Source organism: Macaca nemestrina, chromosome 16, assembly GCF_043159975.1.
Source record: "Macaca nemestrina isolate mMacNem1 chromosome 16, mMacNem.hap1, whole genome shotgun sequence".
Lineage (NCBI taxonomy): Eukaryota > Metazoa > Chordata > Mammalia > Primates > Cercopithecidae > Macaca > Macaca nemestrina.
This window is the reverse complement of record NC_092140.1, coordinates 101,821,669-101,849,084: the sequence shown is the minus strand read 5'-3', so window position 1 is coordinate 101,849,084 and position 27,416 is coordinate 101,821,669. Positions and strand designations below refer to the sequence as shown.

The window sequence follows — 27,416 nt, the reverse complement described above, 5'->3', positions numbered from 1 at the left end:
TTTGTGGAGCATCAGATTGGCAAAAATTAAAATCGGCAGTGAGGGTTGTCAAGAGAAAACTACCTAACCTATTGCACAACTTTGCAACATGTCTGGGAACATAAACTTTGCTCACCTTTTAGCCAAGCAGTACATGTTACGGACTTATTCTAAGGCTAAAGTAGTCAAGTGCACAAAGAGTTATGCAGACCTTCTATAATAATGAAAAAGGAGTACACAACCTTGAACACGAGTAGGGTCTGGGGCAAGGTTTCAGAGCAAGCAGAGGGAATGTGAATACTAACTTCAACTAGGAGCAGAAGTCACACATGGGGCCTGGGAAGACACACCAGGCGTGATGGGAAGGCCACAGCTTGACACGCAGGTCGGTGGCAGGCAGACTGTCTGCTCAGTGCAAAGTATCCACACACTGTGTCTCACACACAGTGGTAAAGGTCTTAGGAAAATGTCTGATAAACAAAAATGCACAAAGTTTAAACTGCACATCTTAGTTCGGGCTGCTATAACAAAATACCATAGACTGGGTGGCTTAAACAATAGAAGTCATTTCTCATAGTTCTAGAGGCTGGGAAGTGCAAGGATCCAGGCACCAGCAGATCCAGTGTCTGATGAGGGCCTGCTTCTGTGTGGAGCTGGCAGTCTGCTCACTGCATCCTCACATGGTAGGGTGGGGGGAGAGAGAGCAAGAGTGAGAGGCAAAGAGAGGAAGAGAGTGAGAGAGAAGACAGAGAGAGAGAGAGAGCGCCAGCACGAGCACGCATGCTTCTCCTGCCTCTTCTTCCAAAGCACTAACCCCCTCATGAGGGCTCCATCTTCATACCCTAATGATCTCCCAAAGGTCCCACCTCCTCACACCATCCTATTGGGGGTTAGAATGTCACTCATTTTCATTTACTGATTTACGTATGGTTTATCCAGGCAAAGAACACACTTTCTCTTTCTTTGGTGTCCTCCACCACAGCACTTCAGGGAGTGCTCTGCAGTGAACGACTGCTCAGCACTGTGAAGTCCGGTTATCACCTCTAAGAACATCTCTTTTAGGATGTAGCTTTTCTGAGGCAAGAGAGTTTGCATTCGCTACCTCCAAGATCATTTAAAGGAGAGGGAAAGTATTTCGGCTCTAGGGAAATGGATTTTATATATCTAGAACTAAAGCCATGATGACAGGAAATTTCTACTCTGAACCCAAGTTGAGTTGAGTCCTGATCCTGCACCTCAGCTGCACTCGCCAGGTAAAAAAGGGTCCCTATGATCACCGTCATTGCCAGGAGCCTCTTTAACGGTTCACAGAGAACTGAACGGACACACCACTGGGAGTCAACGGGAGGAGGGTGGGTGTGCAGATGTTTGTGTGTTTCCTCTTCTGATTTTAAAAGGAATTCATGCTCATTAGAGAAAAATTGGAATATTGTGAAAAACATAAAAAGGAATGAAACGTCCACCCTTAATCCACAAGTGTGATCCATATTTGCTAATGTTTCAAAGTTTTCTTTGGTCTATTTTCAAAAGACAAAATCACACTATGTACACTTTCCTATCAGTTTTTCACTAGACTTATTTATGAATTCTTTCTAGACATGAATGACTGCATATTATTTCATATGGGCCACATTAGTCAGGCTACGCTATGTTACAATGTGATCACATGAACCCTAAAATCTCCGTGTTTGCTCCCTGAGCATACAACATGTCGTCACAGGTCAGCAGGCCCGTCTGGCACTATCAGTATTTAGGAACCCATGTTCTCAGGACCTCCACCAACTGGAATGGCACTGACTGCTGAACCAAGGGCAGGAGATGTGGACAACTGTACAGTAGCTCTCGAAGGCCACAGCCTAGGAATGATACACATCACTTCTGCTCATATTTCTTTGGTCATAGTAAGTCACAAGGCCACAGATAACTGCAAGGGGCACGGAAGTGCAATTCTACAATGGGGCAGAGATAAGCGAGCTGGATTACTAGTGAGTAGGCCTAGTGACAACCACACGACGTGCCCTAGTTTACCTAGCCATTCCTTGAATGTTGGATTCTTTCCAATGTCTTGTGCATGTTATGATCATCGGTCACCAGGCTTTATTGGATTTCTATTTATTCCTTTAGAACAAATTCTTAAATGTTACATTATTGGCTTAAGGGATATGTAAACTCTTCAGGTTCTTGATCCCTCCTTTCAAACAAATTTATCCTTCTATGAACAAATATAAAATTATCTATCTCAGTGGAGCAATCCTCCTACCTCAGCCTCCCAAGTAGCTGGGACTACAGGCATGCACCAACATGCCCAGCTAAGTTTATTTTTTGTAGAGACAGGGTCTCGCCATGTTGCCCAGGCTGGTCTTGAACTCCTGGGCTCAAGCAATCTGCCCACCTTGCCTTCCCAAAGTGCTGGGATTACAGGCGTGAGCCACCGCACCTGGCCAATGTTGGGATTTTTAAAAAATTGTTCTTCTGTTGTCATTGTTTTATTTGTATGAGCTCTTTATGCCACAAAATATAAACCATATGTCATAGATGCTACAATTTTAAAAAACCGATTTGTTTGCCAGTAAATTTTATTCATCATGTTTCATGAGAGAAGTTCAAATCCACTCCTCTTTGCATTTGTGATTTCTTCCATTTCTTTTAAATTTACCATCCTTCTCTAAATGAAAAAGAGCTATCTATAGAAGTCTTTTTTAATGGCTTATGTTTTTCCATTTAAATGTTTACTCTATCTGGAATTTACTTCATGACAGTAAAACAGAGTAACAGAAAGAGCTCCAGTCCGAATGTCAGGCAACGTGTGTAATAATTCTGCCCAGAACACCTTAGGTAAATGCCTTAATCCTTACTCCATTCTGGCCCCATAGCACTACTCCAAAGTCTGGAAAGCTACGCAAAGCTTCTTAGCTTCAGCACAAAACTGAACGGCCATCCTGGCTTCTGCATTCCCCAGAGCATCAGGAACAAATAAAGAGAAAGAAATACTATACTTCTATTTTGCAAGCTAACATAAAAACGATCTCACTTTCATGCCTTTCTCGTTGACCCTCAGTTTCTCCAGTCTGCCACGTCTGGGGCTTTCCTCATCCCACTCCCTCGTGCTCTGCTGGGGCTTCCCACCCTCCCTGCACCCGCACTCGCAGTTCCACTGCGATCAGTCTTGAGACCTTCCACCCTGTGGACACCCATGACTATGGCAGCACTGCTCTCCTGCCCGTTCTCTGTATCCACTTTCTGCCCTCATCCTCCCGTTTCTTCTGCTGAGCTTTCTAAAATCCAGTCATCAGCAGAACCACCTGTATTTCCCTCTGCCTTCTTTAAAGGTTCCTTTCACCTTTTTATTCTAAGAGACCCGGGTCTCTGCTAAGAATCATACTTCCCTTGCAACGTTTTCACAACATGGAGGGTTTCTCCCCAAGTCCTGCATATGACTGGGTATGAAGGCAAGGAGCTGTTCGTTCTGGTTTTCACTGCCAGTTCCTTCTCCCTCAGAACACTCCAACTCTCATTTTGCTGACAGTGGACCACAATCCTCTTTACCCTTCACTACTGCAGTCACTAGCAGGAGCGTCAGTCCTCCTCACTCACTCCTTGAGGATTTCTTACTTCTGTTTTACTTCACTCTCACCAATCCTACTCCTGTTAGAATTCTGATGATAGCAATGCCCCAACAGCTAATCTTCCAAATGTTCTGTGTGGCAGAAAGAATAATGCCCTCTCCTCCAAAGATGTCCGCATCCGAATCCCTAGAACCTGTGAATGTCACCTCATTTGGAAAAAAATGGACTTTGCAGATGTGGTTAAGTTAAAGATCCTGAGGTGAGAAGGTTATCCTGAATAATCTGAGTAGGCCCTAGTAGGAAACACAAGGGTCCTTATAAAAGAAAAGCAAGTGGAAGGAGGCAGAAGGCAATGTGATGAGGGAAGCAGAGAATGCAGCCGGTGGCCCGGAGCCAGGGCACACCGTCCGCCTCGTGGAGTGGGAAGAGGCAGGGACTGGAAGCTCTTAGGGGCCTCTGGAAGAAGTCAGCCCTGCTCACATCTTCATTCAGCCCCTTAACACTCACTGTGGTCTTCTCCAGAATTCTAAGAATACAGTTTTGCTATATTAGGCCACTAAGTTTGTGGTAATTTGTTACAGCAACAATAGGCAACTAATACTCTGGCCTCTCGACTCCTTGACCTTCTCTTCTTTTGTGAGGATGTTCTTGGCCCTAACTCAGCCTCTCGCTCCATGGTTACAATCTAGGCCTTGCCGTTACTGTAACCAGAACCCCTTCATAATATCCATTCCAAGCATTCCTTTGCTCAACCGTCACACCGTCTTTTCAGCTAACTCTCCAGTACCTTATCTCCAGTCCCACTGGGACCTCACAGTCCACTTCCCAAAGTTCACCAGGCCAGAGCTCCCTCATGTGCTCACTGTCCTCTCTGCCTTGTTAAATCCCAGTCAGTTGTCACAGTTGCTCTGAATAACCCTCGGGTCCACGGCCTGCTCTTGGACTATACTCTACATTCACTTGGCAAAACCACAGCCCTGGTGAAAGCTAGATACCGAGTATGGCCAGGAAAAGCACATAACCATCCCCACAGCCCTCTTTTCAAACCACCGGCACTAACCCCACTTGGGCCCTTAACGTGGTCTGCAATGATAACTCACATCTCCACTCCACCATCTCTCCCACTCTCCTTTCTACCTGCTCCTCTCTCCTCAAATGTCAGCAACACTGCCCCATTTGCATGCTCAGCTGGTGCCCTGATTCCAACTGACAGAGCAAAGCCCCAGAAGAGGACTCCCACAACTGCATCTACCCACTGCCTCGTCTTTGTTCACACGCTCTAAAGGCGGTTAGGCTGTAATCTCGGGGTCTACGGGCTAACCTCTCCACCTGTACAAAAATCCCTTCCCCTTGTCTATTCTCCCCTACATCACTGGCTTTTCAGTCTTAATAGATCTTTCCCATTCACGTACACATGTTATTCACCTCATTAAAAATCCAAATGAGATCAGTCAAGCAAAAAAACAAAAACAACCTCCCTTTATCCGTACCTCTCCTCCAAGTCCAATTTTTCTCCTCTTGCAGGAAAACACCAGAAGTGCCTCTACTCACTGCCTCTAATTCTTCTCCCTCACTTTTCTTGATACCGACTCCATTTAGCCTTTGTCCCACCAACCACTCAGCTGATAATGTTTTTATCCAGGTCAATAACAACCTTCACCTCGCTAAATCCAATAGTTGTTTCTCAGTTCTCAGCTCTTCTGCCCTAAGGGTACCATCGGATACACTCACTCACTCACTCTGCCTTGAAACATTTTCTTCAGTTGGTTCCAAGACATCACCCTCTTTTTCCTCCTACCTCATTGGTGTCTCCTTCTCAATTCCCCCCCGCTTTTTTTTTTGCTCCTCCTCACTGTCCGGCCCTCTAAATGTCGGAACGCCCCAAGCCTCATCTTTCAGACAGATTGTTCCCGTTTACATTTACTCTTGGGGTTAGTCTCACCCAGTTCCATGGCTTTTTGATACAGTCTGTGTGGGGATGACTCCAAATGGGTATCACCAGCGCAGACCAGCCCTTTGAACTTGTACATCCAACTGCCTATGTGACATCTTTTCTGGTATGTTTAGTAGACATCTTAAACTTAGTATTTCCTGAACTGATCTCCTGCTCTCCCTTAAGACCCACATTTCCCATGGTCTTCATAGTCTTCTCCTTTTTTTTTTTTTTTTTTTTTTTTTTGAGGCAGGGTCTTGCCCAGGCTGGAACGCACTGGTGCAATCATAGCTCATTGTGGCCTTGAAACCTTGACTTCCTGGATTCAAGTGATCCTCCCACCTCAGCTTCCCAAGTAGCTGGGACTACAGGTGTGTGGCACCATGCCCAGATAATTTTTTAGTCTGTGTTGCCCAGGCTAGTCTTGAATGCCTGGACTCAAGCAATCCTCTCGTCTTGGTCTCCCAAAGTACTAGGATTACAGGTGTGAGCCACTGTGTCTGGCCGTCTTCTCCATCTTAATGGCAATGCCATCCTTTGGGTGCTCAGATCAAAACCCTTGCAGTAATTTTCAACTCACTTCTCTCTCTTTCATCCCACCTTCAATCTGTCAGTCCTCTGCTTGAAACCCTCCTATTTCATCCACATTAGAGAAAACTTACACAAAGAGGACATTCAAGTGGCCTCTAAACATATGAAGCAGCATCCAGTATCATTAGTCATAAGAAAAGTGCAAATTAAAACCACAATGAGATCATTCTCCATGCTCCAGAATGGCTGAAGTAAAAAGGATTGATAACATCCTTTTAATTATAATGGGCGAGGATGAAGCAAATATCCACATATTGCCGGTTGGAATGTAACTCATGATAATCACTTTGAAAAACTGGCAATAGCTATAATAAAACTAAACAAAAATGTCCCCCATTTCACTCAGCAAAAATGAATGTTTATGTCCACCAAAAACCACATACAGGAGAATTCACAGGAACTTTATTCATAAAAGCCCCAAACTAGAAATAAATGTCCATCAATAGTGGAACAGATAAGTAAGTTGTGGCATACTGGACATGAAAATACCACACAGCAATGAAAAGGAACAGATTACTAAAACATGCAACAAGACAGTGGATCTCACAGACATGTTGTATGAAAGTCATGTATGATGCCACCAATGTGAAGTTCAAAACAGGCAAAACTAGTGGTTAACGTGTGGGGAAGGTGTATTGATTGAAAGGGGGTCACAAGAGCCTTCTGGATAACTGCAGATGTGTATATTTTGATCTGGGTGGTGGTTCTACAGGCAAACATATTTCCAGAAGTTCATGGAGCTATAAATTAGGATTTGTGCACTTTATGTACATTATATCTCAGTAAAAATGTAAAAAATTCTTCAATAAACATTTATTGGGTATGTACTCTAAGTAACTAACTGTTCGGGGCCCTGGAAAAACAACAGACAAGCCGGAAATGAGACGTGCTTCTCTGTGAGGTTCACTCCAGCTGGGAAGATAGAAATGAATCAATGGCATCAGTACATTACAAATCGGGGTGACCCATCTTAAGGAAAGGACCCCGGCCTGGCAGACTGTGTAACAGAGGCTGGCCAGGGCTGCAGAAGTGATGGTCCAAGCAGAAGGCAAAGGGAGCAGAAAGAGGGCACTCCAGGCAGCAGGAACAAGCGCCAAGTCTCCGGTGCCAAAGGCAGCAGGGTGGGTCCTGCTGGAGGAAGCTTGGGTGACCAGACCACACAGGAACCTGCGGGTGGGCAAAGGACTCTGGCCTTCAGCTTAAGAGCAATGGAAGCTATTACTGGTTTTAAGGGAAGGGATGTCATACTCAAGTCTGTATTCAGAAAAGACCTCACTGATGCTGTGTGGATTTGAGAGTGGTACAGCAGGTACTTCCTAGGACACTCATTAGGGGAAGAGTGAGTCCAGTCTAGAGCTGCTCTACCCATGAGAAAAGGCAAGAAGAATACTAAGAGAAGGAAGTGACTGAGAACTGTAGATTTTATGTCTTTAAACTTATGTTGAACCGAGGTAATTCATCTTCAAATCAGTGTGAGATACAGCACCCCAGGCTGCCTCCAGGGAAAGGGACCTAAGGAGGAGGGAGACTGCCCTGTAAAGCTTTTGACACCCTGTGAATTTTTAATCATGCATATATATTATTTACTCAACATATAATTAAAATTAAAAATTAATGACACTCAACTGGAACCTTCCTTATATTGCTAATGCTGCCTTGACTCCCTGTCGCTGATAAGGCATAAAGGTAAAGAGGCACCACAATGGTCCCTGTGTCCGGCTCTCATTCCTTGTGAATAAGAACGCGACTTACCTCAGAAAATCACCAGAGAAAAGGCTTCCTGAAATAGAAACAGCCTAAACCTAAATGACACATGTGCATCATTTGAGATACAAAAGTTTACCTGGTAAAGAAACAGCTTCTGGCCGGGCGCGGTGGCTCAAGCCTGTAATCCCAGCACTTTGGGAGGCCGAGACGGGCGGATCACGAGGTCAGGAGATCGAGACCATCCTGGCTAACACAATGAAACCCCGTCTCTACTAAAAATACAAAAAAATTAGCCGGGCGAGGTGGCGGGCGCCTGTAGTCCCAGCTACTCGGGAGGCTGAGGCAGGAGAATGGCGTAAACCCGGGAGGCGGAGCTTGCAGTGAGCTGAGATCCGGCCACTGCACTCCAGCCTGGGCGACAGAGCGAGACTCCGTCTCAAAAAAAAAAAAAAGGAAACAGCTTCTACTAATAGCCTGGATTGTTAGTTCCTTCTGTCTAGCCTGTGTCAAATTGCAGGCCGAGAAGAAAAAAAAGGGCAGCAGTATTCATGAAAACCAAGACAAAAATGAAAGTTGTGATTTGGCTCAAAGGACTATATTAAAAAAACAACCTGGGTAGTCATAATTTCCTCATGTTTTAAGTCACTGAAATCTAGAGCCGCAGCTGTCCCACAAACTGAAACCATATAAATTTTTAGAAAATGAGTCAATCATGAGATTAAAGTTTCAATTTATAACACTTCTGTGTTTTAGTTACAAAGTCATAAATAAACCTAGCATGACACAGAAAGTAAATATTTTTTCAGTTGTTTATGTGGGCAAAGAGGAAAGAAATTTAACATGCAATTAACCACTTAGGTGTTTCTAGATATGCACCATATGGTCTTTCTTCGTATTTAAGATAAAAACAAAAATAAATATTGTTTTCTTTAACCTAACATTTGCTTAGCAACATCAAATATTCCAAGCGAGCTCAGCCCAGGCACTAACTTCACCTCATGGAAGAGATTTTCCATTTGCAGGAGAGCTGGGGCATAAGAATAGGAAGAAACTTGTTCCTCAGGGTGAAAAAAAAAAAAATAGGAAGAATAAGCATTTTTACCAAATAGTTTAAGTTGAATACTCTCTGGAGAGACAGTAGTGAACATTTAACCCTCCTGGGGCTCCAGCCCTATTGTTTAATAGACAATATATTTGCTTATACATTTAAAAAAAGACCCTTATGCCATCCTTTCAACCAACGCATCTGAACAAGTGTGAGATAAAAATAACCAAGGTCTAAAGCAACCCTAAGATTTCTATATAAGGACTCCCCATATGATCACGGCTACTTACCAGCCTTAGTTTAAAAATAACTAATGGGAAAAATCTGATTGACATTTTAATCTAGATGATAGAAACCACTTAATGGATAACTATTTTCTTATCTTCGCATCTTATCAACTATTCTAAAATTAAAGGTTTTAAAGTAAAATCATTATATACCTGATGCTACATGAGGTAAATATGTGGTGATACACTTTGATATTAACAACTGAAATAAAATTATAAAGTCACCCATGAACAGCTTTAAGAGATACAGTTAAAATTAGTAACATAAAAACGTTTGAGAAGCTGAGACAGGAGGACCACTTGAGGCCAGCAGTTTAAGACTAGCCTGTGAAACACAGTGAAACCTCATTTCTACCAAAAAAAAAAAAAAAATGCTGGGAGTAGGGTGAGGTGATGAGTGCCTGTAGTCCTAGCTACCCGGGAAGCCAAGACAGGAGGTTCACTTGAGCCTTGAGGTTAAGGCTGCAACGAGCCATAATCGTGTCAATGCACTCTGGCCTAAGTGATGGGGTAAGACCCTGTCTCATATATATATATATATATATATATATATACACACACACACACACACACAATTTTTAATATGCTTGAGTATTTAAATGTCACCTATCTTCATATATTATATATGTGTATGTGTATATATATATATACATATATGCTCTATATATCGAACAAAGAAGCTCTTAAAAATTGACTACCAGCCAGATGTAGTGGGTCACGCCTGTAATTCCAGCACTTTGGGAGGCCGAGGGGGGCGGATAACTTGAGGCCAGGAGTTCAAGACCAGCCTGGCCAATATGGCGAAACCACATATCTACCAAAAATACAAAATTATCAGGGCGGTGGTGCACGCCTGTAATCCCAGCTACTGGGGAGGCTGAGGCATAAGAATTGCTTGAACCGGGAGGCAGAGGCTGCAGTGAGCTGGGATTGCTCCACTGCACTCCAGCTTGGGCAACAGAGCGAGACTCCATCTCAAAAACTACCAAACCAACAAAAATTGACTATCAAGGGAATGAGAGAACAGCAAAAAAAGAAACTCTAGTAGTAATAATGTATTAAAGCATTAACACCAAAATTGTGTATAACAATGCCATTTTCTCATGGTAGGTTTTAAATTTTTCTTTTTGGGACTATTAAAAAAAAAAAAACAAAAAACAAAAAACTCCATACAGTAAATGTAACAGTACTCTCAAAATCTCTCTGCCCTCTTCCATTATATTGATTTCATCTCCCTCTTCTCATCTTTCCACATGGTTAAGAGGCATATTTGAAAGTTAATCTGGATGAGCACACTATGTAAACAATAGGGTTCACCACTAGCTGCACCCCATCTCCCAGCTGGTACAGTGGTTACTTTCCTTTGCATACATAATCATGGTAACAGCAGTGTCAGCTTAAGGATCTGCTCCAGAAATCGAGCAATTTTAACATGGGAAGCCCTCAAATTACACGTAAGTTATATGCTAAGAGTTCATTCATTATTCTGTTACTTGGGAACTCAGAACACACATCCAAAACAAATGTTCTGTAAGTGATGTTTCAAGCGACTATACAGCCAGTGTAACCCTAAAATAATAGAAAGGAGCAGAGCATTATACTGTTGTGATTGTAGCAGTAGAAACTGAAAATGAAAAGATGTTTAAAATTTTGGGTTTTGCTGGTACTTGAGAAAAGGTTGTTCCAATCAGAACATCATGCCAACCACACTGGCTGACCCAGTCTGTGCCCTTTGATGGACACACCTCTGGGTAATCTCCTCGATTTCCCCTCATCCTACACAGAAACTCTCCCTGTTCCCTGCTGCCCATTCCCACAGTTAGTACCCTCACTAGACTAATGACTCCCAAATCTGCAGAGCTCCCACCCTGCTCTGTCTCCTGGGCAGTGGACCCACTGGCCCAACACTGTTCACCTCCACTTGGATATTCTACAGTCACATCAAATGAAACTCATCACCTATGCCCTCCGCACTGCATAAAGCAGCTACCACCCCTCCTGTACTCCGTGTTTCTGAACATCATCCCCACCCCCACTGATGGCTCATTGTATTAAAACTGGGTGTCATTCCCACTCCTTCCCTTTTATCACCACCTCCCAAACTAGCAAGCACCAAACACCCAGGTCGGTCTGCTGGCTGCTGTGAACCCCTAAAGCACTCCTCTATTCTGCCTGGTCATTTTGTTTCTTTAGCCTCCAGGAATGCTTGCTGATGCACAACAAATAGGTGTAGGCTGCCACGTCATCGGGGTGAGGAAGAATGCAACAACACAAAAGGCACCTTTTTCTCATGAATGTTTCAGGGAAGGAGCATCCCTCTGGAAATTAAAAATGAGGATCCCAATATAGCCTTAGTATTAGTTGTATACGCATCAGAATGTCTCAGTCTTTTCATCTGCTATGCTCAGTCTCTCTGCTCACAACTCCAAGCAATTCGACAGGCTTGAGAACTATTTTGCTTAGTAATGAGATGTTTGACAGGACAGTCAGATATAAGGATGAATTGGTTAGCAAACACACATCTAAAAGGCTATTTCAAACACAGGCTCCACGAGAGCAAGGATTCTGGTCTGCTTTATTTACTGTTATATCCATTGCTTAGACCATGTGGTAGCATGCAGTAGGCGCTTAATAAAAATGTAACACATAAATATACATCAATTATTAAAATTTATATTATCTATTACAATATAAACACAAAAAGCAAATTATTGTACAACTATTTTCATTGGGATTTGAAATAGTTTTCTTTATGCTAAAAAACAAAAGTGTGTTTGCTCTTTGGTGTGTCTGGCTAAATTCAGCACAATTTTTGGCAGTTTTTTTCTAAAAACCGTTTGCTACAGATAGAAAACTATACTTAATATGAAATATGTATCACTTCTACATAATTAGACTTAATAGAAATTAGTCTGAACAGAAACCAGTCTCCAGTAGCAGCAGCTTTCTCAACTAACACATCTTGCGTTTACTGCAGCAAATCCGGTGTATCTGATTATGTCCCCAGTAAGCCTGTAGCACACACCTACTCAAAAAGGTGGAGAGGTAACCGATGTGCACAGATTATATAAATCCCCTGATATAGTCGAGATGTGTGTCTTGGCCCAAATCTCATGTCAAATTGTAATCCGCAACGCTGGAGGCAGGGCCTGGTAGGAGGCGATTGGATCACTGGGGCGAATCCTCATGGTTTAACACCATCCCCGTTGGTGCTGTCGACACAATAGTGAGTTCTTGTAAGATCTGGTTGTTTAAACGTGGCACCTACGCCCTCTCTCTCTCGCTCCTGCTGCCATCATGTGAGACACCACTCTCTCCCTTTGAAACGTGGCACCTACCCCCCTCTCTCGCTCCTGCTGCCATCATGTGAGACACCACTCTCTCCCTTTGCCTTCTGCCATGACTGTAAATTTCCTGAGGCCGTCCCGGAAGCTGAGCAGATGCCAGTGCTTCGCTTCCTGTACAGCCTGCAAAAACCACGAGCAAATTAAACCTCTTTTCCTTATAAATTACCCAGTCTCAGGTATTTATTTGTACCAATGCAAGAACGGATTAATACATCTAATACATCCCTCATCCCCTCTCTAGGGTAAATTAGAATTCTTTTCTGTTTTTTTTTTGTTTTTTTTTTTTTTTGAGACAGAGTCTTGCTCTGTCACCCAAGCTGGAGTGCAGTGGTATGATTTCGGCTCACTGCAACTGCCACCTCCCAGGTTCAAACGATTCTCCTGCCTCAGCCTCCCCAGTAGCTGAGACTACAGGTACATGCCACCACGCCCAGCTAATTTTTTTTTTTTTTTTTTTTTTGTATTTTAGTAGAGACAGGGTTTCACCATGTTGCCCAGGCTGGTTTCAAACTCCTAAGCTCAGGCAATCTGCCCACCTTGGCCTCCCAAAGTGCTAGGAATACAGGCATGAGCCACCGCACCCAGGCAAATTAGAATAAGTTTGTTTTTTTGTTTTTTTGTTTTTTTTTTGAGACGGAGTCTCACTCTGCCACCCAGACTGGAGTGCAGCGGTGCAATCTGGGCTCACCGCAAGCTTCGCCTCCTGGGTTCACGCCGTTTTCCTGCCTCAGCCTCCCAAGTAGCTAGGACTACAGGCACCAGCCACCACGCCCAGCTAATTTTTTGTATTTTAAGTAGAGACGGGGTTTCACCGTATTAGCCAGGATGGTCTCGATCTCCTGACCTCATGATCTGCCCGCCTCAGCCTCCCAAAGTGCTTGGATTACAGGCGTGAGCCACTGAGCCCAGCCTAGAATAATTTTTAACTGACGCTAACACAGTGCCACTATAATATGGCAGTTTGTTGCTGGATGCAAAAATAAAACCCTAAACGTGAAGTGAATCCTATTCACAAGAAACATGTCTTCTTTTCATATTCTTTGTTGGTGTCCGTTCTAACAAGAAGGACCAAATATCAACATATCCTTGCGTCCCAGTAACTGCTTTCCTAAAATAACTTCATTCTAGCTTTGAACAACTTTTATGCCATTAAGATGGTGAATTTTAAATTGTGAGTTGTGAAGAAAGACAATTTTCTTAGACGTATTATTATATTTTCACGTCAATACTTACAGTGCTCAGAACTTTCTTATTCTGTTTTCAATTTGAAGTTGCTAAAGAGCAAAAAGGAGGCTCACTGGTGGCAAGATTTATTCAGAGAACACTGTCACTCTGAGAACAGTTGTGCTGGAGACACAGCTTCACTACCCACACCCACAAGCCTACCCAATTAGGTCAAAACACTAAAATACAGCTGCATCATTAACAGAGCTTCAAAACCTAGAGTCAGCTGTTCATGTTTCGTACTTGAAAAATACACATTAGAACAGAGTCAGAGGATCAAAGGCTAGAAGTTTCATCCCAGAGTTTCCAGTACACAATTGTATCTCAACTGTGTCAGAGAGGTGGGTGAAAACGTAAAATTACAAACCTATAATGCTACAAAAGTTAAAATATACATTTTCTATTTTCTGAATTAAAAATAGGAGACATACACAATCACTTAGGAAAAATATTCTGAGAAGAGACAGTCATGAATATAAAAAACACAACAACACAATACTGTTCTCTAAATGGAGGAGAAGTGGTAAGAGCAGGCGGCGAGCCTGTTGGTATATGTTGTACTATTGTCCTCTATTCACAAATGAGTAGAAACTTTTGGATTTCCAGCATCAAACTACTGTTAGATGGAATAGCAAGTAAGTACAAATTAGCCTATACTTTATACAGAGTGACTCAGCATGCACACAAATATCAATAAATTGCCAACACTAGAAGGCTACTTACTGACTTGTACAGAAAGCATCATTATTTAATATGGAGTATCTATGGAACTGCCCTATTAAACAGTTACAGTCATGTAAATGCAATTTTCCAAAGTATGACCTGCAAAAGCTAGTGCCTAGAAATTATCCATGATGACTTCCAGGGTTAATATATTTGAGGACAGAGACTCATAATGTTTGTTAGCATACCACAGACTCCAAGTGGTTCCTCAGTAGAGAAGCCAGCTCGATGTTGTTTAAACCAGTGAGGGATAGCACTAGGAGATATACCTAATGTAAATGACGAGTTAATGCGTGCAGCACACCAACATGGCACATGTATACATATGTAACAAACCTGCACGTTGTGCACATGTACCCTAGAACTTAAAAGTATAAAAAAAAGTATTGTCCAAAGATAATTAATGTGACACTTTATTCCCAAGATGAGTTACTAATGCACTTAAAGAAGTGCTAATATAGACACATGCAAAATCACTGTCTAAAAGTTTATATCAGATTATGTACCTACATTTTTATCAACTCTTTGTTGCTTATATTTTCCTTTTCTCATTGTTTAATTTGGGGGAATAAAAGGATTCATTTCAGAGAAAATTTCTGGAGACAAGTTTACAGGGGGACACTGTCACTCTTTGGCCTGCATGGGAAGGCGTTACAAAGTCATCTTCTATCCGATATGGAACTTGAAAGCCTTGCGGTCGTCCCATTCCCATGGATCTTGCTCATCATCCCAACCCATACATCCAGTCACCCCCGCTGCACTGATTATGCCTTCTGCACTGTTCTCAGGTCCGTTTCAATCTTCCACTCCCCACAGTCACTGTCCTAGTTTGAGCCACCAGTAGCTTTGCCAAGGTCCGTTGTTCTTGGCATGCTCCATACCTTGTAGCCCAAATCACCTTTTAATCCTTGGAAGTGTTTTCTATCTACCGAGACTATATGTCCACTATGAGTAGAAAGAATGACAAAGTCATCAACCATGCACCCACCAATCAGTTTAAGAAAATATTTCTAAGACTCCTGTGAACCCACTCCTATGAATTCTGTGCTTATAATCCCCTCACTTTTCTTTACAGTCTAATCACATATGTATTTATCTGACAATGTACTGCTTAGTTTTGCCTCACTCTGAACTTTATATAAATGCACTGGTTTGATTCATCTGGTATTCATTTATTTCACTTTACCTTATGCTTGTTAGGCTCATCAACTGTAGCCCTCAATTTCCATAGCTGAACAGTATTCCAGCTGTATGAACCAATTGTTTATCCATTTCTCTGATGACAATCACTTGGGTTCTTCCCAGAATCCTCCCCCTCACCTTTTTTTTTTAACTTTTTACAAACAGTGCTGTTATAAACCCTCCTATTTTTCATGCCTGGTGCAGAAAAGTACACCTGGTAGAGAAAGCACAACTTTTTTTTTCCAGTTACATTAGGAATTGCATGGCTGGGTCCCAGGGTAGTCCACATTCAGATTTCACAGATCTGTTCTGCAAAGTGGTTACACCAGCTTGCTCCCCTACCTGCAGCGTGTACGAGTTCCTGTGACTCCACATCCTCGCCAACATCTGCTACTGTCAATTGTCTTATTTTTGCCAAACAAGCGACAGTAAAATATTTTAGGAGTATTGTAATGTGGTTTTAATGTGCATTCTCTGATTAATATTTATTTTATGTCATTTTTTGCATATCCATGTCTTTTGCTCATTCAAAGTAATTTAAAAATATATCTTTTTCCAATGGCCGGGCACGGTGGCTCATACCTGTGATCCTAGCACTTCAGGAAGCTGAAGTGGGCTGATCACTCGAGGTCAGGAGTTCAAGACCAGCCTGGCCAACATGGTGAAACCCTGTCTCTACTAAAAAATTAGCCAGGCATGTTGGCGGGTGCCTGTAATCCCAGATACTCAGGAAGCCGAGGTGAGGGAATCGCTTGAACCCAGGAGGCGAAGGTTGCAGTGAGCTGAGACTGTACCATTGCACTCCAGCCTGGGCAACAGAGCAAGACTCCATCTTTTGCTTTATGTTTAATGGCTTTTCCATTGTACATAGAAGATCCTCAACTTACTTAAGATTTTTTAACTTTAAGATTTTTCAACTCCACAATGGTGTGAAAGCAATATGCATTCAGTAGAAACTGTACTTTGGGCGCCTGACAACCATTTTGTTTTTCACTTTCAGTACAGTATTCAATAAATTACCTGAGATATTCAACACTTTATTAAGAAATAGACTTTGTGTTAGATGAGTTTGCCCAACTTAGGCTAATATAAGCATTCTGAGCACATTTAAGGTAGGCTACGCTAAGCTATGACATTCAGCAGTGCAGGGGTATTAAATGTATTTTTGACTTATGATAGTTTCAACTTACAATGGGTTATTGGGACTTAACCGCGTCGTAAGTTGAGAAGCATCTGTATAAAATGTAAGATATTCAGAGTGGGTATAAAAAACACCATCATGGCCAGGCATGGTGGCTCATGCCTGTAATCCTCAGCCTTGGGAGGCCGAGGCAGGTGGATTATCTGAGGTCGGGAGTTCGAGACCAGCCTGGCCAACATGGTGAAACCCTGTCTCTACTACAAATACAAAAATTAGCCAGGTGTGGTGGCACACACCTGCAATCCCAGCTACTCAGGAGGCTGAGGAAGGAGAATTGCTTGAATCCAGGAGGCAGAGGTTGCAGTGAGCCAATATTGCGCCATTGCACTCTAGCCTAGGAGTCAGAGCAAGACTCTATCTCAAAACAACAACAACAACAACAACAACAACGACAACAACAAAAACACTATCAAAAAGAAAAAATTCTTTTGTATTATCTTCTAAAATTTAAAGCTTTACTTTTCACATCTTGGTCTTTAACTCTATTTTTTTGTGTGCAGCGTGATACAGAGGTGCATTTTTTTCCCATATAGATGATCAATCACTACACCACCATTTAAAAAAACTGTTCCCTCTTCACCCAATGATCCACAGTGCCACTCAACCTATGTTCGAGAGTCTATTAACTTGCTGAGTCTGCCTTTGGGCTCTTGCTCCTGTTCCACTGCTATCTGTGCATCCCCACGCCAGTGTCAGGCTGTCTTCACTCCTGCAGCTTTATCTGAATCCTGAGTGGTCAAGTCCACCAACTTGCTCTTGGGAACGGTAGAGGTTTGATGAATGAATTGACAAACAAATGAAGAAATGCAGAAGTTTCTAAGTAGGAAGAGTAGGCTATTTGTACAAATCTAAACAAACTCTCAGATACTTTTTAAAAAAGGCAAGCCTTAAAATAATGGTTTTTTTTCTCTAAACATAGCTATGCTTCCTTTAAAAACCTCTTAAAACAGTTTACACAAAGAGCAAGCGATGGCTACCGAAAATGAATTGTGGAGCTAATCCCAGGAAAGAGATACATCTTTCTATTTTCTCAAAAGGAATTAGGACAAGGCACATGGACTTAGCATCACTCTTCCTTTCAAATTAAGTGATTTATGGATTGTTGATTCAGAATTTGCTTGCCACTAATACTTCATCTTAGTATGTTAAATGATTACAGAGAAGAAATCTGGATGGTAAGGAAGCTGAGTTTTCTTTTAAAGAGAGACATAGTGACTTTATTATAAGACCTATGATAAAAAAAGGGCAGAGGGCAAGCAACTCAGTCAAATTGAAGTTTTGCAGCTTTGGCAAGCATCCCAGTTTTCCTAATGTTAGTCTTCCTAGGACTTTACTACTTACTGGTCATGAAGCTGAACTCATATCCACAAAGAGTATAAGATGAGAACAAAAACAAGCCCAAAAGCAGGTGAATCAGGCAATGCTCTGTGAACTGGAAAATGCTAGTAAAATCTAGGCAATTGCTATTATTTATTCCATGAATAAATAGTTAAGATTATTCTTATCACTATAAATTTTCACCAATACAGATAATCAAGAGCTCGGCAGTAGAAAGTATTACAACAGTAAATTACATGTAAGATTAAAAACAGTTAGTATGACTGACATTATATACCTGTAGCAGATAATTAAGGTTCTAAGTCAATCGAAAACTAATGACAAGAGGTATTATAAAATACCCTGTTGCTTCACTTGTCTGGTAAATATGATCTTTTCCCATGCATATTTGAGCATTAGGACCTGAAGATTTACTGGACAATTGTAGTTTATTGATTAACTTAACCTCTTAGCACAATGAATTCTGCTATCCAATCTTACAGCAAATAAAACCACTTGACATTTATTCTGCTTTTTATAGTTTACAAAACACTTTCAAGTTAGCTCTCTTCCTGTTAGACCAACTAGGCTAGACCAACTAGAAGGACATAAACCTGAACCTACTGGTAGTTTTCAAACCATTTGGTCTGGGGAGATTGCCAGAGAATGAAAGGAACCAGAAAAACACAGAGCTCAGAAGTGGAAAGAGAGAGAAACATTTCTAACAATATTGTGGGAGACCTAAATCCAACTTACTTGAAACACCCCTATACCCCTGCACCTTTCAGTTATAAGACTCAATAAATTCCCTTTTCTGTTTAAGTCCGTGTGAACTGCGTTTCCATCACTTGCACCTGAGAAAGGCCTGGGTGACGTTAAGTCAGTCACGTAACTGCACCGAGAATCACATGTTAACGGCACTCGGAGTCACAGTGTTCAGCTGCTCCTCACAGGAGCCTTTGAGGGATGAAAAATACTAGGATATTATTTAATTCGTAAGGTTATTTTGAGAGCTAAATCAGAGATCTTTTCCCAAAGGAATTAGACAGAGTCTGGCGCCTAGAATCCAATAAATGGTAACATTACTCCTGCTCTCTCTCTTGACAAGGTACTCAAGAAGATAAGATATGTAAAGCATCTATTATAATTCCTGGTACAATGTAAGACACTCAATCCACGTTAACTCTCTTAGCAATGATGATGATTCAGGATTGGTAATCACATTCATCACTATTTTTCACATTATAGAAAAATAACTAAAAAGAAGAATACAGACCAACTCCAATGGCCTTTTTAACCCCCACATTTCCAGAAAGGTAGAAAAACACTGCTGGAGGGCAGAAAATAAGAACATATAAATGGGTAGTTGGAAATATTAAATAAGCCAGGCCATTTCTAGCATTTGCGCCATGTGAAGCCTCAACATAAATGTAGGGATTTCAAGTTCTCCAAAGGGGAAGGTAATTACAAGCTACAGAAGTACTAGCAGAACCACTCAGCACACACAACAGAAGCCAAATGCTGGACTCACAGTATTTGGAACGTATGGTAGGCCATAGAATTTCTCTTGTGTTTCCTTGAGAATGTCTGTGGTTGAATTCCTCAGGGGATGCTTCCCATGGTAGATTTGATCCAGAGCGGCATAAAAGACCTAGATAGATAAAAACATCTACTTAGTTTTGGTCGTCCATCCTCACATCAAGATGTGGTAGACCAAAGATGCTGTAAGTGCACCAGAACAACAGTTACCAATCACAGTTTAAAACAGTCACAAAAATAAACGTATATGGCTTGAAATGTATTTCATACCACATTTAAGACCATGCTAAAGATTAAAAGGAATGCTCTCAACCTTTTCATAAATATTAAAGAATTTTGAACCATACCCATAAGATACTCTTTATGTACAATGTGGCAAATTAAATATGTGACATGGGAATTTTGCCAAAATATATGTAGACAGAAATGTACAAAACCAGTTACAACTTTTGACCCGCTGGATCTAACAAGGTCTGTTTGGTTTCCTCCTGGAATCCTGATATATCTTAAATGAGAGAAATGAAATGGTCAGAATTCTAGTTTGGTGATGAAAGGTAAAAGAAAATTAAATAGGTGTGGTGGGGGTAGAGAAAGAAATAGCAATGCAGCATCTGGTGAGTACAGATGTATCGAAGAATTCTGATGCAGCTGTTGGAGAGGTTGGAACTAGACTCCCACACCTGGTGTCAGGAAGTACAAAGGAAGCAGCTGCTGTACAGGGAGGGCTCAGCTAGATGACCAGGGAAAAGGAGCGCTCTCCTCTGAGTGGAGGATATAGGCCATTGAAACACAGTGGGAGAAGAAAGCATTAAAGAGAGTTTGGACATGAAATCTGCTGTTTACAAAGTACTCAAAACTAAATTGTGCAAAGAAATCTAAAATAAACATCAAGCATTTTTCCATGACAACATTTGACTCAAGTATTGTTTTTGAACACTGGCTTGAACATTTGACTTAATGCAGGCAAGTAGAAAATGCTTCATTTTAAAGGACAAATTTTGACATGCAATTATGCTTCTGATATGTATCTTTGTGATTCAGAAACGGGATTTGTAGAGAATGTGCAGCTGTTGACTTGAAAGAAGTGAGGATTAGTTTGGTTAAAAGAAAAAATTTACATGCTCTCTAGCTTCTGGCTGCATCCAGATATAGAATTATGGTTCTAAATTATAAAGTTAACTTTAAACCTTCCCTAGAAAAATACAGACATTTCCTAAATATAAACATTGCTTTCTTCTAACTGGTAATCTAAATATATAGCTAAATATAGCTCTTTCAATTCTACATTTTATAATGAGTAACAATGCATAAAGATAATCAGAGAGGCCAAAATTACTCAACGTCTTACCTATATTCTAACAGAGTAAATTATCAGGAACTGAAACTCTTACATTCTAACTTCAACTGAGGTGTTATTTTGCCCCAATGTATAAATAAATCAGAATTCAGAAGTTTCATTTCTTCAATTATGCCTTTTACAAATGATATAAACATGGGGTAACTTTTTTGGATTATAAAAACAGAGCAAAATAAATTAAATGTGAAAACAGACTAAAATAAATTAAATGTGCATTATTTTTATGTTTATTTGCTGATAAACTAAACAATTCCAAAGAGATGAGCCTATCTACCCACCCAGGGAGTCATGCATTCCTGGGACCAAGAAACTTATTGAAAGAAAGTAAAAATAAAGAGCCTATTTTTAACAATAATTTTTAAAAATGTACAGTTTTAAAAACACTGTTTATGTCCCCATGGAAAGTTGAAACAATTCACTTCCTTTCTTCCTTTGTCTCCACTGTCCAAGTGTAATATAAAAGCTGAACCCAGGCAGCTCCTCTACCAGGGCTTTGTCTCTCTCTGTCCCTAGGGGGCTATTGTTTTTGGAGGGAGGAGGAGGGAAAGTTGGTTTTCCATTTTAAAAGAAAATTATTAGAACAATTTTTCAAGAAGAAAGCCACAAAACAGACTTTTGAAAGCCAGGCCTTCTACTAAAGATACCAGCAAACAAGACTTTTGCCAGCCAAGTAATGTTAATTTTTAAAAATAATTCAGAAATCCTTTAAAAATTATATTGATATGAATAGATATTGAGTAAGGTAAAGCAAATATAGATTCATGGTTTTGTCTATATAATAGATTTCCTTCATTGAAACATGGATTTCATGTTTCAAGGTACAGAAAAACAGAGCACATTCATTACCTTCTAGGGACTGAATTTTACAAAACCATAAAGCAATTAAATAGTGGTTACTTTGTTAAACAGGTAACTGAATCATCATAAAGTGAATATTGCCTAAGATGAAAGATGGGTGTTTAGGGTATTTACATAACTCTCAAGATCTGAAGAGGAGTGAGAATTCCATAAACAATCTCAGTCATTACAAACATCTACATACACATCTGGTGTCATGCAGACCTGGCATCCAGATGGTTCATGAAAGTTTACTAGTCTTCATCTCGAAACCTGGGAAGTTGGTTTTGAATATTATCTAAAACTAACAGCAATTACTATCTAAACTTCAAACCTAAGAAGACAAAAATTTTAAAAAGATACAGAATGAATAAACATATATATATATATGTTTATATATATATATGTTTAATAAACATATATATATATATAAAATTAAGTTTGAGCCTTAATTTAGCTGGTAAAATGTGTGATTTAGAAGAAGTCATGTAATTTTTCTAAGCTTTCATTTTTTCCCAACTGAAAATGGGAAATAGTCTTTTTTTTTTTTTTTGAGACAGAGTCTCGCTCTGTTGCCCAGGCTGGAGTGCAGTGGCAAGATCTCAGCTCACGGCAACCTCCACCTCCCAGGTTCAAGCGATTCTCCTGCTTCAGCCTCCTGAGTAGCTGGGATTACAAGCACGCACCACCATGCCCAGCTAATTTTTGTATTTTTAGTAGAGACAGGGTTTCACCGTGTTGGTGAGGCTGGTCTCAAACTCCTGACCTCGCAATCCACCCACCTCGGCCTCCCAAAGTGCTGGGATTACAGGTGTGAGCCACCGTGCCTGGTCGGGAAATAATTTTATTCAATGCCTACTTCATAAGGGCAGTGTGAGGACTAAATGAGTCAATTTTGGTCAAGTTCTTTGAACTCAGATGAAAGATGTTTTAGAAGCATAATTATTATAATAAATAGGTATCATTGGCAAGAATTTAAAGTTAGATATGTATGTGGGATAACGACTCCGGAAAGCTTCAGAACCAAGGCACATACCTGAAGTTGCATGTCAGCTGCGGCACAAACCTTTTTAGATTCACAAAGACGAGACACCATATTTTTTGGCAGTGGCTTGATAAAACAAAAGAATATACATGTGAATAAACTGCCTAATAAGTCACTGCACTATGTACATTATACTTACGAGTCAGGAAATTTAAAAATAACATCAAATGTAAAATGAGTAATAGAATTTCATTATAGTTTTAAAATAATAACTTTAAATATTTTAGTTGGCAAGACAACATGAATAAAGACATTGTTTAATTTCAAAAAGTGGTAATTGTCAAATAAGGGTTTGTACATGAAAATACAGGATTATGTGGAACTAAGACATGGGCGCCGATCTTTAAAAATATATTTAAAAGCTCAAAGGGAATACTTTTTCTGTTCCTTTGCTATCAGTGAGAGCCTGTTCAAATACTCTCTCGGCTTTTAAAGTGCATATAATAACTGACAATAGGACTAAAACATGAAAATGTCAAGAAATAAATGGTAATTCATGGTGTCAGCCAGTGTTAAAGCTAAACTGACATCCTAACAAACAGTCATAATAATGAATTGCAGATTTTTTTCTTTTCCAACCTAAAAGAACTGTAGAGCTTGGACACTTAATGTCCATGTGTGATTTAAGGCTTTCTTTTTGAGATGAATTAGTCCTAACGCCACAACATACAGATCCTCTTAGAAATAAATTAATAATGTAGTTGAACAAGAACTTTGCTCAATCTTACTCTACTTTAAAATAATTAATCCTTATGTTTATTAAATAAAGATATGATTTACAACCCAATTAAGCTAAAAGCCCCTCTAAAGAGAAGCACATTATATAAAGACCAATGGTAAGTTACTCAGTGGTACAGTCGTACAAATTAACCACCCGTGAACGAGAACGTGGGCTGTCTGCTGGAAGCGGACCCGTGAACGAGAACGTGGGCTGTCTGCTGGAAGTGGAAACTAGCCACTGCTTTGCAGGAGTCTACTCCCAGGGCCTAGACCTGTGCCTGGAGCCAGCAGACACTCACAGAAGATCTGTGAAGGAATGAACTGCTAGCAAATGGCTTCTTAAGTGAAAGACGTAGAATCTGCTGACTGCTCAGATGACAAACCTACAGCCTTTTTCTCTTTCCATTTGGCAGCAAGCGAAGTAAACTAGGCAGAAAAGACAATTTTTTTTTAACGAGCTAAGACACAGATGGGAGTAAGCTATATAGTGTGAATTCCGGTACAGGTCGCAGGCCTGGGGCTTTCTGACACCGGGGCACTCATCTTGTATCAAACAGTATTTCCTCAAACAGGATTTTTAAAAGTCAGGATTTAGTTAAGTCATGTCCGCCAATAGACTGCGGCAAAATGTTCACATTTCTTTAAACTTAACTTTATATCTTTATTTTATGTCGTGGACAGGATTCATGCTACATTTAAAAGATTTTTCATGCTTCACCAAGTTTTAATACTTTTTACAAAAAAAGTGTATGTGGAAGGATGACACTGAAACCACCTTTGCAGAATTGTAAGTAATAAGAGAAGTCTAACATGACCAACTCCACCCTGCTTCTAACCTCTCAGGCTACATTGCCTTGAGCTTATTCTAGTGCGGAGGCCAAGATAACTGTAAGAAAAAATTGGTTTATAGTTAAACTTTGAGGCTAGAAAACCTGACCTCCCTGCTTGTTTGGGGACTGAAGCCACATTCCTAAGGCTGGATTCGAATTATGGTGGGGCCTGGACTTCGTTTGCTACACACTTAAACAATCACGGGCCACTGCTAAGCTTGCTTTTCTCTAAGCTGCTCACTACCAGTCACACAGTCAGAAGCTATAAGCCTTGTAACTTCCCAACTACTCCTGTAGATAACATCACTATTGTGGAACCTAAAGGACTGCTCTTTGAGATATTTTTCAGATTTAGCATTTCCACAAACCAAGAGATGCTACCTGGTCCCGAGGCCCAACCCCCAACCAGGAACCGACTCAGCTGTGCAGTTTAGACACTCCTGTGATTTCCATCCACAGCCTATCAACTGTTTCAGTTCCCCAGGCCCCTGCCTGACAAAGTGTCTTTAAAAACTCTAGCCTCCCAGTTCTCAGGGAGGTGGATTTGAGAAATGCCTTCTGTTTTCCACTTAGCTGGCCCTGCTATGATTAAACTGCTTCTTTGTTGCAATATTTGCTGTTCTCAGTGCATCGCTTTTTGGGCAGTGGGCAAGAAGACCCCATCCAGCTGTGACAGTATTTAACTGTCCTCACTTAACTACCACGCACGAAGACCACGAGCCGTGGCAGTATTTAACTGTCCTCACTCAACTACCACGCACGAAGACCACGAGCCGTGACAGTATTTAACTGTCCTCACTCAACTACCACGCACGAAGACCACGAGCCGTGACAGTATTTAACTGTCCTCACTTAACTACCACGCACGAGGACCACGAGCCGTGACAGTATCTCCTCACTCAACTAACACGCACGAGGACCACGAGCCGTGACAGTATTTAACTGTCCTCACTCAACTACCACGCACGAAGACCACGAGCCGTGACAGTATCTCCTCACTCAACTACCACGCACGAAGACCACGAGCCGTGACAGTATTTAACTGTCCTCACTCAACTACCACGCACGAAGACCACGAGCCGTGACAGTATTTAACTGTCCTCACTCAACTACCACGCACGAAGACCACGAGCCGTGACAGTATTTAACTGTCCTCACTCAACTACCACGCACGAAGACCACGAGCCGTGACAGTATTTAACTGTCCTCACTCAACTACCACGCACGAAGACCACGAGCCGTGACAGTATTTAACTGTCCTCACTCAACTACCACGCACGAGGACCACGAGCCGTGACAGTATTTAACTGTCCTCACTCAACTACCACGCACGAGGACCACGAGCCGTGACAGTATTTAACTGTCCTCACTCAACTACCACGCACGAGGACCACGAGCCGTGACAGTATTTAACTGTCCTCACTCAACTACCACGCACGAGGACCACGAGCCGTGACAGTATTTAACTGTCCTCACTCAACTACCACGCACGAGGACCACGAGCCGTGACAGTATTTAACTGTCCTCACTCAACTACCACGCACGAGGACCACGAGCCGTGACAGTATTTAACTGTCCTCACTCAACTACCACGCACGAGGACCACGAGCCGTGACAGTATTTAACTGTCCTCACTCAACTACCACGCACGAGGACCACGAGCCGTGACAGTATTTAACTGTCCTCACTCAACTACCACGCACGAGGACCACGAGCCGTGACAGTATTTAACTGTCCTCACTCAACTACCACGCACGAGGACCACGAGCCGTGACAGTATTTAACTGTCCTCACTCAACTACCACGCACGAGGACCACGAGCCGTGACAGTATTTAACTGTCCTCACTCAACTACCACGCACGAGGACCACGAGCCGTGACAGTATTTAACTGTCCTCACTCAACTACCACGCACGAGGACCACGAGCCGTGACAGTATTTAACTGTCCTCACTCAACTACCACGCACGAGGACCACGAGCCGTGACAGTATTTAACTGTCCTCACTCAACTACCACGCACGAGGACCACGAGCCGTGACAGTATTTAACTGTCCTCACTCAACTACCACGCACGAGGACCACGAGCCGTGACAGTATTTAACTGTCCTCACTCAACTACCACGCACGAGGACCACGAGCCGTGACAGTATTTAACTGTCCTCACTCAACTACCACGCACGAGGACCACGAGCCGTGACAGTATTTAACTGTCCTCACTCAACTACCACGCACGAGGACCACGAGCCGTGACAGTATTTAACTGTCCTCACTCAACTACCACGCACGAGGACCACGAGCCGTGACAGTATTTAACTGTCCTCACTCAACTACCACGCACGAGGACCACGAGCCGTGACAGTATTTAACTGTCCTCACTCAACTACCACGCACGAGGACCACGAGCCGTGACAGTATTTAACTGTCCTCACTCAACTACCACGCACGAGGACCACGAGCCGTGACAGTATTTAACTGTCCTCACTCAACTACCACGCACGAGGACCACGAGCCGTGACAGTATTTAACTGTCCTCACTCAACTACCACGCACGAGGACCACGAGCCGTGACAGTATTTAACTGTCCTCACTCAACTACCACGCACGAGGACCACGAGCCGTGACAGTATTTAACTGTCCTCACTCAACTAACACGCACGAGGACCACGAGCCGTGACAGTATTTAACTGTCCTCACTCAACTAACACGCACGAGGACCACGAGCCGTGACAGTATTTAACTGTCCTCACTCAACTACCACGCACGAGGACCACGAGCCGTGACAGTATTTAACTGTCCTCACTCAACTACCACGCACGAGGACCACGAGCCGTGACAGTATTTAACTGTCCTCACTCAACTAACACGCACGAGGACCACGAGCCGTGACAGTATTTAACTGTCCTCACTCAACTAACACGCACGAGGACCACGAGCCGTGACAGTATTTCCTCACTTAACTAACACGCACGAAGACCACGAGCCGTG

General features: G+C 41.8%; 1 protein-coding gene across 2 annotated transcripts in view; it reads right to left on the bottom strand.

The window, feature by feature from the left end:
* Window positions 1–27,416, bottom strand: part of MIPE (mitochondrial intermediate peptidase) — a 201,873-nt gene that overhangs the window by 98,698 nt on the left and 75,759 nt on the right. For both annotated transcript variants that reach the window (XM_071081548.1, XM_011755703.2), the window contains exons 15-16: window positions 22,872–22,946; window positions 19,634–19,753 (exon numbers count right to left, since the gene is read on the bottom strand). In XM_071081548.1, the coding sequence (XP_070937649.1) occupies window positions 19,634–19,753; window positions 22,872–22,946 (195 nt within the window). The remainder of the gene's footprint in view (window positions 1–19,633; window positions 19,754–22,871; window positions 22,947–27,416) is intronic.